This window comes from Pinus tabuliformis, chromosome 3_2, assembly GCF_031772625.1.
Source record: "Pinus tabuliformis cultivar Carrire ecotype Pingquan chromosome 3_2, CPIR1, whole genome shotgun sequence".
Lineage (NCBI taxonomy): Eukaryota > Viridiplantae > Streptophyta > Pinopsida > Pinales > Pinaceae > Pinus > Pinus tabuliformis.
The window spans coordinates 876,092,175-876,109,254 of NC_142302.1; the positions used below are offsets into that span (position 1 = coordinate 876,092,175).

At 34.2% G+C, this 17,080-nt stretch overlaps 1 protein-coding gene across 1 annotated transcript; it reads right to left on the minus strand.

Moving 5' to 3' along the window:
- Positions 1 to 8,775: 8,775 nt before the first annotated feature.
- On the minus strand, positions 8,776 to 9,363 carry LOC149183407 (uncharacterized). The gene has a single exon (XM_089414938.1). The coding sequence runs from the start codon at positions 9,361 to 9,363 to the stop codon at positions 8,776 to 8,778; it is 588 nt and encodes a 195-aa protein (XP_089271064.1).
- Between the last annotated feature and the right edge of the window lie 7,717 nt (positions 9,364 to 17,080).

Consider the following 17,080-nt stretch of genomic DNA (forward strand, 5'->3'; position numbering starts at 1 on the left):
AAGTCGTTTTGGAAAATCACAGATTAGATCTTTCCTCGGGGCTTTGACAAGGTGTATCAACCTGTACATCATCTTAATGTGATGGAGCTTCCTTGCTCATCAACTTACCATATCCCAGATGATGTCTATCTGCTAGAGCAATTGACGAATACGGGATTCCTCAATAATCGAATCCCACCTCTGGTTGTTACAGAGAATCACAGTGGTATCCAATGTAAATCCAAACAGCTCACTGAAGAGCTTTCGCAACCAGACTGCCTCACACGAGGTTATGCTAGCAACAATATATCCTTGCTTCGGCGGTGCTCAAAGCTATCGACTTCTGCTTCCTGCTCATCCAGGATGTCGAAGAAGATCCCAAGGTGAAACAGTACCCAGAAGTGCTCTTACGGTCCACCACACTGCCTGCCCAATCAACATTAGTATATCCAAGTAGTCTCACATCTCCGGCAGTGTATCTTAATCCATGAGAGATTGTGTCCTGAAGACATCTCAGAAGATCCCTGGCATCAATCTAGTGAGGCTCAACCAAATATGAGCTCACAATGCTAACTGCAAAACATATGTTTGGAACAATGTAAACTTTGAAACGGGAACTATAAACTCAAAACGGGAACTCTGGCCAAAAAACCCCAAAAAAACATCAAAAACAGTGCTAAAAACGAAAAGTGTTGTTGTTGGAATAACACCTATTTTTTTCTTGGGTAAATTTTCAACATGTTTTAAAAATGGTGGTGAAAACCAATTTTTTGCACAAAAATTATCCAAAAAACACCATCAAAACGAATAGTGTTGATTCTGGAAGAACACTTTTTTTTTTTCGAATGTAAAATTTCAACATTTCGAAATAATGGCGTAAAATATTTTTTCATGACCCCGAAAAACATTAAATTTTAAAAAAATAATGAAAACATAAAATAAAATTAAAACAATGAAAAAACACAAAACAAAAAAAAAAAGTTTAAAAATATAACAAAACATAAATTAAGATATATAATAAAAACAAAACACAAAATAAAAATATAAAACTTAAAAAAAATCAAATATGAAAAAAAAAAATATCGATCATAAAAATGTAAAAAAAAAAAAAAAAATTAATGGTAAAAATTAAAAAACTAAAAAAATTATAAATTATAAACAAATAAATAGTGAAAATAAAAAATAAAAAAATAAAAAACCATCAAAAAATTGGTAAAAGAAAAAAAAATATATGGAAAAGAAAAAAAAAACATTTAAAAAAAACTAAGAATTAAGTAGGTAAAAATAGAAAAAAAAATTAAGAAAAAACAAAAAAAAATTAAAAAAAACTAGATTTAAAAAAATAGAAAATTAACAAAAATAAAAAACGTAAAAAAAAAAAATTATCTCACAAATCGAAAAAGAATTTGGAAAATAAATAAATAAATATATATATATATATATATATATATATATATATATATATATAGTAAGTAAAAACAGAGAAATTAAAAAAAAACATTAGCAAAAACTGGGAAAAAAAGAAAAAGAAATTAAAAATAAACTAGTTTTAAAAAAAATTAGAAAATTAACGAAAAGAAATTAAAAAACTAGTAAAATTAATATTAAAAAAAAAATAAAAAAAAATCAAATTATAAAAAAAAACACCAAAAAATGCATATTTTTTATTAAAAAAAAAAATCTAATTATTTTTTATTAAACCTACTATTTTTATTTTAAAAAAGGAAAAAAAAAAAATTAAATTCAAATTTTATTTTAAACAATTTTATTTTTAAACATTTTTTTTTTTAAAATACAAATAATAAAAAAGATTTTAATTTTTTTTCAAAAAAAATTTAATTTTTTAATTTCAAATTAAAAAAAAATTATTACAAAAAAAATTAAAATTTAATTATTTTTTTTTTAATGGAATTTTTTTTAAACCTAACCTTTTTATTTACAAAAAAATTAAAATTAAAATTTTTTTTTTTTAAACAAACTTTTTTTTTTTAATTAAAAAAATTATAATTTTTTTTAAACATTTTTTTTTTTTTTTTTTAAAAATAGAAATAGTTAACAAAAAATAAAAAAAAAACAAATTTTTAATTTCCATATTTAATTAAAAAAATTATAAATTTTTTTAAACATTATAATTTTTAAATAAACATTATAATTATAATTTTTTAAAAACAAACTCTTTTTTTAATTAAAAAAATTATAGTTTTTTTTAATTTTCATATATAAAAAATTAATAAAAAAAAAATTTAAAATTAAAAAAAAAATTAATACGCAATTATTTGTTTTTTATTAAAAAAAATTATTTTTTTGGGCCGCCGCCCCCCGGCCTCCCGTGGTGGCGCGGCCGTGGGCGGAGGGCCTGCCTGCAGGCACCTCTGCCCACGGCCGCGCCACCACGGGCGGCCGGGGGGCGGGGGGTCTATTCCCGCCCACGGCCGCGCCACCATGGGCGGCCGGGGGGCGGCGGCCCAAAAAAATAATTTTTTTTTTTTTTAAATTTTAATTTTTTTTTTTAATAAAAAAAACAAATAATTTCGTATTAATTTTTTTTTTTAATTTTATTTTTTTAATAATTTTTTTATATATGAAAATTAAAAAAAACAATAATTTTTTTAATTAAAAAAAAAATTGTTTAATAAAAATTATAATTATAATGTTTATTTTAATTTTTTTTTTTAATAATTTTTTTAAATATGAAAATTAAAAAAAATTATAATTTTTTTAATTTAAAAAAAATTTGTTTAATAAAAATTATAATTATAATGTTTATTTAAAAATTATAATGTTTAAAAAAAATTATAATTTTTTTAATTAAAAAAAAAAAAAGTTTGTTTAAAAAAAAATAATGATTTTTTTAATTAAAAAAAAGAGGTTTGTTTAAAAAAAAAATTAATTTTTATTTTTATTTTTTTTAAATAAAAATGTTAGTTTTAAAAAAAATAATTATTATTAACTTATAGAAAAAAATAAAAAATATGCATTTTTTTGGGGTTTTTTTTTTTTTTTTTTTTTAATATAATTTGAATTAAGAAAAAAAAATCAAAAATAGGTATTTTTTTTATAATTGTTTTTTTTTATTTTTTCATTTGAAAAGACATATATTTTCTGCCATTTTAATATTTTTTGGGGTTTTTTTTTATAATTTGATTTTATTTTTGTTTTTTTAAATATTAATTTCACTAGTTTTTTCATTTTTTCGTTAATTTTCTATTATTTTTTTAAACTAGTTTGTTTTTAATTTTTTTTATTTTTTTTCCCTAGTTTTGCTAATGTTTTTTCTTAATTTCTCTATTTTTACTTACTTAATTATATATATATATATATATTTATATATATTTTTTTTTTTTCCAAATTCTTTTAGGTTTTATGAGATAATTTTTTTTAACAATTTTTTATTTTTTATTTTTTTTTTTTTTTATATATATTTTTTATATTTGTTTTTTACAGACAATTATTTCATTTGGATTGAAAATTTAATTAACAATGTATAAATATGTAGAATATCGAAAATGCAAAATATCGACATTCTTCTTTAAATATGCAAAACAATAAAAACCTCACTACAAAAAAAATTAAAAACAAGATAATATGAAGAAGAAGACCACTTCCAAAATTATTAATTTTAAAAAATAATTATTTACATTCCATACAATAAAAAAATTTAAAGTCAAAAAATAGGTCTTTTAAAAAAAGGGTGCGATGCAGAATAACCACTTTTTTAAATCAGCATGAAAATTACTACCATTCACTACCATTCTAAAACTTAATGCACATGAAAAAAATTAAAGTTCCAAAAACCATGTTCTAAAAAAAACATGTGTATTCTGCATCACCACTTTTGAAAATCGGGTCATTTTTTTGCTATCTCTACGAAACGGGTAACAGTGTCAGTTCCCGTTTCAAAGTTTACATTGTTTTGGACGGAGGTTCACCAAGAACATTAATGCGAATGAGTTTTTGAAACTCAGAGGCATTTCCCAAGTCTGGTCCGACATCACTACCATATAACTTCTAAAAGTTAAGATCCTCGAGGTAGTCACAGGCTTGCAGTCCATCATACCGAATCTTTCCAATATCTTTACCACATATTTTCCTTGAGATAGGAAAATTTCCCTTGGCTTCTGCCACACTTCAAGTCCTTGGTCCTTCATTTCAAATTCAAAAGCCATCTCCCTCTAACATTTGTGAATGAGAGGGTTTGCACCTGTTAGAAATAGGTCATCCACATACAACACCAGTATGAGAGGCTTGTCATCTTCAACCTTAAAGTAAAGGTTAAGATCAGCTTCACTCCTAGTGAATCCCAGCTTCATCAAGTAGCTATCGATCCTCTCATACCATGCTTGGGGTGCTTACTTCAGCCCATAGAGAGCCTTCTTCAACCTACATACATGAGATTTTCGATCATAAATCTCAAATCCTTCGGGTTGCTCCACGTAGACCTCTTCTTTGATCGAGCCATGCAAGAACGCAGTCTTGACATCCATCTGATGTAGGTTCCATCCTTGTGAAGCGGCAAGGGCTATGATCGAGCGGATGGTCGTATATCTGGCAACAGGTGCAAATATCTCATCATAGTCTATACCTTCCTTTTGGGAGAAACCTCGAGCAACAAAACGAGCCTTATACTTTTCCGTGCTTCCATCTACTGCATGCTTTATCTTGTAAAGCCATTTGGAAGTAACAACAGTCTTGTCCTGGGGTTTGGGAACTACTTCCCAAACATCATTCTTTATGATAGACTCATATTCTTCGGTCATAGCATCCTTCCATACTTGATGCTTGACGGCATCTGAGAATGACGAAGGCTCATTTTGTATGATCGTGCTCATGATGGTCAGGTATCCTTGATACCTATAGGTTTCTTACTTTCACGAAAGGTTCCTCGGGGTGCAGCATGTCCTTCAGCATCATCAAGTAACCCCTTAAGCCATGAAGGCCTCTTCCTAGAAGAGGAAGGCTCATATGGAGGAGGATCAATCGGATCCAAGGGTTCTTCTACTTCAGGCATTGATTCATCATCCTTTTCTTTCAGTTCCCTGGTGTCGGCTTCTTGAGAGCTCCTCAAAGTCGGAAGATTGTCCACCTTGCTGAGAGCCATATCTTTGTCAAAGGTGACATCATGACTAATCACGACTTCCCTTTGACCGATGGTGAACATTTCTTCAGGAGTTTAGGAACCCAATGCTTGATGAGGGCATCAATTTTGTACATATACGACGGTGATTGTAGTTTCAGCCCATAGAAACTTTGGAAGTCTTTGATCATGTAGCATGGCCTGGACAACTTCCATCATCGTGTGGTTCTTCCTTCTTGCCACACCATTCTGCTCAAGAGTATGTGGTGTAGTAGTCTCCCTCTTAATGCCAGCCTCAGATATGCCTGAGCGAACCAACTGTAATACATCGGAGGTCTTGCTTTGGCTTGAGGGGAACGGTCCCCTTTTGAGCTTTTTTACGACACATCCCAGACATACACCTTCTTTCTCTACTTGGAATTCGGGCATCCCTGTCACCATTTGTTTTACACCAAGTAGAGCTTTGTAATGAAGGTGGGCAAACCTCTGATGCCAAAGTTCAGACTGAAGAGTTGTGTCACAAGACATGGCACCTAGCGGACTTCCATCGACCTGATATGATGAATCAACACTAAACCCAAGAGTAAAGGCATTTCCATATACATACCTTGCCATTGCTTAAGGTTACCTTGTAGCCTTTGTCTTCCATTGCCGAGATGGACACTAGGTTCCTTTTGAGGTTAGGTGCATTTAATACATCCTGGACTTTCTAGCCTTCTTGAATGGTTGTCCTCTTCCTCGATCCCCAGCTCTCCTCTTACCTTTGTTGTTGAATTTGCCATTCCTTTGATTTGCCATCAGAGGGATTTTGATCATCGTCCCGATGTGAGTCCTTTCTTCTCTTTGCATGAAAAGAAAAGGCAGCAGGAGGACCTTTAGGCATGGGCATTTCTTGCACTTCTTCCCTTGTTTCTTCTTGAATTCATCTAGCCATTAATTCCTCGAAACTAGGAATTACATTATTGTTCAGAAGAGTAGTCCTGAACATATACCATTCAGATGGTAATCCTCCGAGAGTTGTGAGTGCCATTTCTCTGTCAGTAATGGTTTCCCCAATAGATAGGAGATCGTTCTTGATCTCGGTGATTCTTAAGAAGTATGCTTGCATACTTTCATCCTTACTCTTCTTGATTTCCCTCAACTTATTTCTAAGAAACAAAACTTGATTTGCATCATTAACTTTAAATAAACTCACCAGTCTGTCGTAGATTTCCTTGGAGGTGTCTAGATCAGAGATGTAGGCCACCAAGCGCTTGTTGATAGAGTCCCGGATGATCTTCTTTGTTTTGACTTCTCCATTTTTCCATTTGTTCCAGGCAGCAGCAGATGCATTTGATGAAGGCTCAACAATATTGCCTCTTACATGGTCCAACACTCCTTGATCATCAAGGGTTAGATCGATAGACATCTTCCATCCGTGATAGTCAGCTTTCTCATGGAGCTTGTCTTCGGCAGGAGAGTGTTGAGGACCCCATAGTTCTTTTAGGATAGCCTTTCCAATCTTCTCTTCAATGATTGCTCTTGCTCTTGCTCGAGCTTTGTCTTCACCTCAGCTCTGATACCATGTTAAGTTATGGTATGTTCTATGCTTATAACAGTTTACTTCTTTTTCTTATTATATTCCACCGATTAGCAATCACATGTACATAAAGTAAAGTGCAGATAGAACATTAAACGATCGACAGAAAACAAGCCAAGAGAAGAGACACAAGATGTGGCGGCTAGCCAGGGACAAACCCCACAATGTGTGGGGAAACCCTTTGATCAAATCTTCTTTTATCTTCAATAATACAGCAGAGAGAAATAGTACAATAAATCTGATTCATATCAGCAGTAGCAAACCCTAGATCAGCAGCATCAGCATTAGCAGCTTCATTATCAAACTAGGGCAGACGATATCTCACAAACCGACCGTCGGATTGACTTAATTCCACCACCAAAAGTTTCGGCTTCCAAAGGAGGTTCAGATGAACCTACAGCGTAGTTCAGATGAGGAGATCTTCTAGGCCACGCAAGTCAATCTTTACTTCTGCAGTTGTAGCTTCAGTTTCAGCAGTTTCCGACTGCAAACTAGGGCAGTCGATATCTTGCAAACCGTTCGTCGGATTGACTTCATTCCACCACCAAAAGTTGCGGCTTTCAAAGGAGGTTCAGATGAACCTATAGCGCAGTTCAGATGAGGAGATCTTCTAGTCCATGCAAGTCAATCTTTAATTCTGCAGTTTCAGCTTCAGTTTCAGCAGTTTCCGACTTCAAACTAGGGCAGTCGATATCTTGCAAACCGTTCATCGGATTGACTTCATTCCACCACCAAAAGTTGTAGCTTTCAGAGGAGGTTCAGATGAACCTACAACACAGATCCAAAGAGGAGATCTTTTAGGCCACGCAAGTCAATCTTTACTTCTGCAGTTGCAGCGTCAAATTCAACAGCTTCCGGCTTCACATGTGTGAGAGAGAGAGACCTATTTCAGCGCAGTAGAGAAGAGACTCATATCTGCGCAGTAGAGAGAGAGAGATGTGATGAGATGAGTGAGTCTAAATGAGGAAAAGTCCTCTTATATTTATACACAACGTTGGTGGGTGAATAGATGCGACTGTTGGGCTTCTAAGCCTACATGAGTTGTAGGTCGGCTTGATAATAATTCCATAATCAAAATAAATTCATATCTCCATGAATACTTATCGGAATTGGATGATCTTTATATCAATCCTACACCTCTCGACGAGAGGAATCTAATAAAAATATTATCAGCCATGAATAAGATGACCCACATGAAGTTTTTCCCTGGTTGCCAATTTTAACAGATTTAGAATATCCTTTAGCTTTTAATTGAAATCCTAAGTATTTCATTCCATCTTTGATGGACCGCGCCTCAATCCCGAAAAGAGAAGATAGACATTCGATAAGTTCCAAATTAACATCATGATGATAGAGAGATGATTTGGATTCATTTATTTGCAAACCTGTAGCTTTTTGAAACCTTTCCAAGATGTCATGAAGACATACCTAGGTAAGTTTGCATAGCATGCCGAAAATAAGGATGTCATCTACAAATAAATTATGGGATATAAAATTATTTCTGCAAATCTTTAATGGACGACACCTGTCTTCCCCAACCACCTTGTTAATATGGAGACTTAAGGAGTTCATAGCCAAGATGAATAATAAAGGGGATAGGAAACAACCCTGGCGCAGACCTCTGGTAGCTAAGAAATAAGTGGAAGGTAGCCCATTTATAATGATGACATAATTAACTTGCTCCACACAGGCCATGATCGAGTTTATCATATTAGAATTCAAACCAATTTTTGCAAGTAGACATCTCATGAAACCCCAGTCTAGGCAATCATATGCCTTTCGAAGATCAATCTTCAGTATGACTGCTTCACTTTTTTTAGTATGCATGGAGAACAAACTTTCCTGTGTATTCGCAACAACATCCAATATATTCCTTCCTTTTAGAAAACCATGTTGATCCTTAGTTAAAAATCTAGAAAGAGTGTCCTTAATTCTTTCAGCAATGATTTTAGAAATGATTTTGAATGAAATATTGCAGAGAGAAATAGGCCTGAATCCCTTGAATGAGGCTGCTTCTGGTTTTTTGGGAATGAGTGCTATTAGAGTGGAAGAAATGAGCTGATGTATGCTACCTGAAATTCGAGAACCTTCAACCATCCTCAACAGATCATGTTTAATAAGGTCAAAGAAATGGATAAAGAATTCAATCATCCGGGCCTGGACACTTATCTTTCTTGAAGGATTTCATGACTCCTAACAGTTCCTTCTCTGATATTGGCTGGAAAAGGCACTCATTTTGCGCATCATCAAACATTTGAGGATAAAGGTCAATGCCCCACATAATGTCCTGTATCCTACTATCTCCAGATCTCTTATATTGATTCTCAAAAAATTTAACAGCCTCGTTAGAGATGTGTTGTAGTGAGTGAATAAAGCCTCCCTGTACATTGTTTATCTTCCATATAGTGTTTTTCTCACGTCTGGAGCTTGCAAACCTGTGAATTTTTTTTGTATTCCTGTCGCCCTCTTTAAGCCAAATAGCCCGGCTTTTCAGTCTCCATGATGCTTCTTCCTGATCCAAAATCTTTTGCTTTTTCCTTTCAAGTTCTTTTATACGACATCTCATATGAAATGGAAGCAAGTTAGCAGCCAAAACTCCAGAAATGCTGTCTAGCTCCAATTGTATTTCACGGAGAGCCAATTTGTTAAGTTGTCTTTTCTTGTATTGCCATTCTTTAACAATCTTTCTGATGGAAGAGAGTTTTTCCCTAAAATTCATATAAGGGGGCATATTATCCTGAGGAGATAAGTCATTCCAAGATCTTTTAATGAGATCATTGAACTTAGGATCTTCTAACCAGGATCTGTTAAATTTGAATGGGTACCCTTTTCTAAATCCCTTTTCCCTCCAACTAAGAGATATCGGTCTGTGATCCGATATAAAGAAATTTCCAATGCTTGAGATCGGCATACCCAGTCGATCAATGATGCTAACATGTAGTATAAATCGATCAAGTCTTTTAGCAATATATGCCCCTTCTATCCTTCCATTGTCCCATGTAGGTTGCATTCTGGGGGGGTTAATATCAAAAAGATTTCGGTGCAACAACTCATATTTAATATGATCAGCAAGTGGGTCCTTTTTCCTACTGTTCCCCCATATTTCTTCAGAATTTAGAGTAACATTTAGATCCCCCCCAATCATCAAAGACTCAATGTCAAATATTTCCGATGAAAATATTTTTTCCTAGAATGGGAGTCTATTCTTGTACGGGGCATAAATGTTCAAAATATTAATAGGATAGTCCTGACCCCGAATAAAAGCAGAGATAAGGATGCCAGCAAAACATTTATATGCCTTGGCCCTTATCCAGTCGGGGTCCCATAATACCGCCAGTCCCCCAGATAGACCAATAGGCTTAGAAGCAACAATATACCAGGTAGGGAACATCTTTTTGAAGTAGGAAATAGAAACATAGCACTATGCATGGTTTCCTAAATTAAGATAATTTTAGGCTGGGCCGAATAAAATAGATTCTTCAGGGCCAAAAATTTATGGTCTGCCCCGAGACCTCTGATATTCATAGAAAGAATGAGAGTCATGATGGGTTATGCTCAGGAAAACTTGCTCTAGGAGGCCCGTTCTCAAATAGATCAATGATAGGAACATCAACAAGAGAGAGGTCATGGATTCCTTTGCGAGCAGAGTCCATCCTGCCCTTGAAATGTCTGCTACCCCTATTATTTTTTCTCCTCACAGTAATGTTTTTTGCGGAGTTTGGACTTATGTGCGAAGGAGAAGGCTTCCCAGGTTTATGAATAGTTAGGGGACATAGTTCAAGCAATTTTTTTATTCAGAAGGTAATCAAGGTCGCTACCCACAGAATTAATAGGTGAGGACACAGGGGAGTTTAGAGGAGTAGCTGATACGCAAGGCTCCTTCCCTTTCTCAAATGGAAGAAGTTTTTTTTTTTGGGGAGGGGGAGGATGATGGGATAAATGTAACGTGGGAAGCCGTAGTAAAATCATTAAATGGATGGGGAAAAGGATTAGGATGAGGAATTTCTTTGTCGGCAGGGGGTTCCGAAGGGGGCATGCAAATCTGGTTATAAGTCTTCTGACCAAGCAGGAAAGCTAACCTTTTGGAGCATTTAGGCAAAATACAGTGGCTCGAAGGATTTAATGAAGGGGAAGAAAGGTCCTGAGAGTTTAACTTGCATAGGGAAGATGGAGTCTTGTTGAAATTATCTTCGGAAACAGACACATTAATCGGACCACTAGATTCGATGGGAGATAAACATATTGGAGATGATAGCCGAGACATGCCTGAGAATTGAGACTTCATCTTATGCCTATTTGATGTTGGCTGGGATTTTCCTTGATACGTCCGACCATGAAATTTGACAGGTCGATGAGGACAATTTTTGATTAAGTAATCTGTTCTATGGCATGCCAAACATCTGAAAGGGACTCCCCAGAAGTCCAGTCTCTGATATATGTTTAAGTCTCCCCAAGATAGCTCAATGTGATCAGGAAACCCACCCCTGTAAGATTTTTCAATGAGGATCCATGCCACATGCTTGTATTTTTCCCCGAGACATTTAGGATCTACATAAACACATCTTCCTATAGTGTTTCCAATCTCAGTAAGAGTTTCCTTCAACCACAATTGAAGAGGAAGGAAAGGAAGCTTGACCCATATTAGGTTTGTTTGAAGGAGTGTTCCTCAAAGGATTGTAACCAATGTACCATTTGTGAAGCGCAAGAAAACTCTTTCCATGAACCCATGGGAGATTCTAAATAATATCCAGATCTTCAGCTCTCATGAAGTGAAAACTGTACCAATCCTTCATGAGTTTTGCTATTTGAGGAATATAACCCAGCAATGATTTCCATTTAAGCCCAAGCCATTTACGCATTTGGGCTTCATCCATCTCTGGAAAATGCCATCAACCCACCAAGGCACGTTCTTAGAGACTCACAATGTGGTTGACCAGATAGATGCTATCAAGTTTGATTGCTGAAGGTGGCGGAATGGTTTTGACAGGTTTTAGGTTATTTTTATGTCGAGTGGATGGTTCACCTTCTATAAAATCCCTCCGTGGATAATCATTTTGGCCACCTTCCCGCACTTTCCCCGAAAGTGGTAGGTCCTCACCGCCAGGGTCTTCAGCTGGCAGAGAGGGATGGACCACTACATCGGCCAGCGTGGACTGCCAATCACTAGACGGGATAGCAGCACCGTGGCAGGCCTCGGCTAGAATAGTGGCATGTACCATAGCCTCCGTGGCCAATGCATCTGAGAAAAGGTCCATGCCCAAACAACAAAAATATAAAGATGTCACACACACCGACTTAGTTAGTGGATCGAGAAATCCAACACAGATTCTTTCTAGATTGGGTCATAAATAGAAGCTGACACATACTGAACATAACACCCAGGGAAGATATGGCCAAGAGAGGGAGGGAATAATCTCACATAAAGTAAAAACTGATAGGCGAAACCTCGAAAAATAAAAAACACGCTTTCCAGGAGAAATCAAGTTCCAAAGTAGACAGAGGTCGTTAGGCAATAAAGAAAGGTGATGTCTGCATGGGAAAAGATAAGGTAAAAAGGAGAAAATTCAAAAAAACGGCGGCTGCTACTGACCAATAGGTATGACAATATCTTTTAAAGTACAATCTTTGATGAAGCCCAGAAAATTTGAATCCCAGTCTAACGCAGAAACCGGCCTTGGAAAATAGAAACGCGAGCCGGGAAGGATTTCCGGCTCGGAAAAACCAGGTGACAGGAGAGAGCAGACATACAACACTCGAAAGATTGAGGATATCAAACGATAATCAGGGATACTTCAGATTTAAGAGAAATTAGGAAGGTTTATACAACAATAGATACATCCCTTACAAGTGCACCACCAATGTCCAATTCTGAAACTAAAGTCTACACATGGTCTAGAGATAATGTAGATGTCGGATGGGATGTAAGTGAATTTATAGGAAACCCTCAGTAAGAAAGAGAAAAAACCTTCCAAAAATCTGTGAAAATCAATAGAAGACATTTGCTACTTCCCACGTCGAAACCTCAGCCTCTAAAAACGTATTCATAAGAGGAATACTGCACCCTTAACATATCTAAATGATGCATGCAAAGTCCATTCAGGAAGCCAAAATATAGAAAATTGTAGATGTTTGAATAGGGAGCTAGATTTCCCCGCAATCATAAACATTAACATAAAAGAGAGATGAATATAAGCCTGATAGACTCCTTACCTCATTGGAAAACTTTATGGTCGCCAGAGCCGAGCCTCCTCAAGAAGAACACGAGCCACCCGAGCGAAAACAACAACATTCCACTCCACTTCTCCGAAATCCAAAAAATGAAGATGACCCCAAAGATATATCAGACAGTAAATGAGACTGAGGTCCAAAAATAATAGGGGACATTGGATAGTGAAGTCTTAGCGAGAAATGAGACAAGGTGCGAGATGGAAGATTGTGACGTCCCTCTGGGGCAGGGACATTCTGAAAAAAATGACAAGTGAAAAATGCAGTAAAAGTCGAAAACTCTATAACTGTTACCTATACATAGGCATGGGATGTGCATGTCGGGATATGACACATCCAGTAGCAAGACGACACAGGGGGTGGATGTAGGAACAGGTGTCCTATATTCATGAAAGGCAAAAAACAAGATGTTAGATAGGAAGTAGACTCATGAAAGGGTACGTGGCCTTCATGTATCATATAGCCACCAGCTGTCTCCCTCCATTTTGCTGTAGTTCGACTCCATATCCCTGCTCATACACTCACTACAGGTGTCTTCGGCTCGACTCGGCCTGGGTTTCCAACTCTTCTTTTTAATTTCTGTATTTATTACACAATACAATAATTTTAAAATAAAATAAATAAATCAATGATTTTTAAATAAAATAAATAAATTATTGAGTTTAGAACTCTGTGATGCATATTAATTATAACAGCATCTTTCTATAAAAATCACATAAAAATTACCCAAAGATACTGTTATAATAAATAAATTAGGTTATTAGTTGCAAGAGCTCTCATCTTCTCATGATAATTTGCAATGAACAATTAGCAGTGTAATTGTAATTGTAATTGATGGCTTGTTGGCGAATAATATAATTTAGAAATCACCCAACATTATAAAGTGCCACAGAAAGGACGTCAGGATCAACCAATCAACAATGAACAAAGTCCTCGGTGAGATCGATGATGGATAAGGCACATCGGGTTATAAAGTAGTCAGAAAACTAACCCAACTAAGTTAACCGATGCTGTGGATGGGCCATACCACTTTAATTATGTGGCGCGATTTGATTGGATGTTGGGTGCATTGCAGGTTCGACCAAAACCGACTATCCCAACGCCAGATATTGCCTTTTCAGCTTAAATTATCATTTTTGGTTTTGTGATTTATATACTAACACAGCCGTTTAAATCACAGCTGGCTAACACGTCATTTTTAGTTTTGTGATTTATATACTAATGCGACTATTTAAAGCGTAGCTGGTTAAAGTTCATAATTATTAATAACAAAATAATAGTATGATTATTATAAGAAATAATTAATTTTAAAAGGCACATCACACAAATTAGGGAGAATAATATCTCAATTTATCGAGATAATCCCATATACTTTCTCACAACGATATCGTTAGATTTCTTATGTTATGTTGATAACATTTTCCAAGACTTTACAAAGTGTGATTAAAATTCTAATTTAAAAAAAATATGAAAGTATTTAAAATAATTTCCTTTAACATAATAGATCCCATTCAACATTCAACCTTCTCCATGCCGCCTTTTGTCACTTTAAATATATTTTCCCTACTAAAACCCAAGACACTAATTGATATTAGTATATATTTAGACTCTAGATTAGTGAGGATTTGTTTGCCACATGAGATCTCAAAGCAAATTTGTCTGAGATCTATTTATAGGACACTGAGTAGCTCCTCTAGACTTCAACAATGTGCGAACTCTTCCCGGCACAGTTCGCACTTTTCACTGGCTCTTCATTGGACCAACAAACTTTGTTGAGTTTTCTTCAATGTTCTTTATTCAACCTCAAATGTTAGGAGAGATGGGTCTGATCCTCAAAACCATTTCTTGACAAGAGCATTTCATGTATTGTATCTTTTATGTTCATACATTGTATCTTTTATATTCATGCATTGTATCTTCTGTATCTTTTATATTCATGCATTGTATTTTTTATAGGAGACTTTTTGGTTCCCCTGCATTCTAAGGACATCATTGTACTCAACAGTCCCTTTGACCTACTTTGTGGTCAATAGACTTCAACAATGTGCCAACTCCCCCAGGCAACGATTTAGTAGACAGTTCGCACTTTCCATTGGCTCTTCATCGGACCAACAAACTTTGTTGAGTTTTCTTCAATGTTCTTCATTCAACCTCAAATGTTAGGAGAGATGGGTCTGATCCTCAAAACCATTTCTGGGCAAGAGCATTTCATGTATTGTATCTTTTTATGTTCATACATTGTATCTTGTATAGGAGACTGTATTTTTTATATTCATGCATTGTATTTTTTATATGAGACTCTTTGGTTCTTCTGCATTCTAAGGACATCATTGTACTCAACAGTCCCTTTGACCTACTTTGTGGTCAATAGTTAGACATAAATATAATTATCTTATCTTATCTCCCTTCTCATGAAATAAAATAGAAAAAAATCGAATCCTCAATCCCTCCCTCCTCCTCCTCTAATGTATAAGATATAAAATATAAAAATAAAAATAAAAATATAATAAACTAATTTACTTAAGAATCAAAATATACCATAGGTTACAAGCGATCAAATAAATTATTAAGACATTCCTAAATATTAAATCACCGGTTCATTGGACATCAATTCTATTTAAGTATTATTCTTTGAACATCAACTTCAAAAAAAGAAAAGTGAAATATACAATAATATCTTGAAAAAAAAACCAAGAGAAGTGAAGTATACAATAAGCGGGTTGCATGTAGGTCGTGGGCTTCAACATGCAGGAGAACGCAATTGCGTTGATAGGTTGAAGATCAAAGATCCGAAAGTTTATTGAGCAGGACGGCAGGCTAGAATAACTCGAGGTACAAGGCCCTGTGGAAATCAGTGTCATAAAAACGATAGATTTAGGGGGGACCACACCAGCGGGGTCTCGGTCATTGCCAACCTAAATGACCCACTTAAATATACTAAATCTGTAATGAAAGAGAATGCATCCTGATGTCTTGCATTTTCCATTTGTTATCCAGAATCTTTTTAGTTATACTGGAATTAGCCCAGTTCTAACCTAACTAAGGTCTTGGCTGGAAAAATTTTCAATATTGAGTTAAGAAACTTGTTAGGGCCGTTTTAGTTTTTATATTTTACTTGATATTTAATTAATTTTATGAAATGTTTATTCAAACAAGGGTTATATAATAGTTAGTACTTGTCACTTAATTTAAATAAAATTTAATTAAACTAAAAAATAATGAACACAAATATTTTATCACAAAAATAAAATTTAATTAAACTAAAAAATAATGAACACAAATATTTTATCACAAATATATGAAATATTTGTGTTCATTATTTTTTAGTTTAATTAAATTTTATTTAAGCTATGCGGCAGGTACTAGCTACTATGTAGCAAAATATGTTTTTAATATAATAGTAAGTAATCTTAAATTGAAAAATTAGAGAAAAAAATAAAAATCAAGAAAATAGAAAAATGAAAAAAAATCTGAAAATTAAATAAAAGGGAAATAAAATTAAAAACAAAAAATTAGTAACTAATAAAAATTGAAGTTACTAAACATTCCATAATATTATGACCTCAACTAATCACATTACAAATAAATAAATTTAAATAATAATAATAATAAATAATAAAAATTGGAATAATAATAATAAATAATAAAAATTGGATTCCTAATGTTAAATTATGATTCAGTGGCATAAATTTTTGGTAAAAAATAAACTAGTAGATAGTCAAAACAAAATTGAATGAGTAATACCATGTCTGCTGCAGATATAATAAATGAAATCCCTAAACTGACTTTGACTAGGTTACATGGTGTGAACAACTTAAAACCAGCATGGGACGAGGATGTGAGTTCAATAGTTCATGTAGATATGCCAAGGATGCTGGTGTGAAAACGAGATTGAGCTGAGGGGATTAAAGTTGTGCAAAAACCTAAGAAGGTTGTACGTCATTTTCATATTTTCAAGTACTTTATAAATTGTTTAAAAAAAATAATTAATTTTGTAAATGATCGTTTTCATTAGTGACTGTTATGATATTGACATTGTTATGTTTAACATTGTTACTGTTAAACACATTAGTGAGTGCTATGATATTGACATTGTTATGTTTAACATTGTTACTATTTTGTTTAACGATATCAGAATTTTTTCATCACTATTTTGTAAATGGTAGTTTCATCAGTAAGTGTTATGATGGTGACACTACTATGTGTCAGAGAGAAAGTGTATG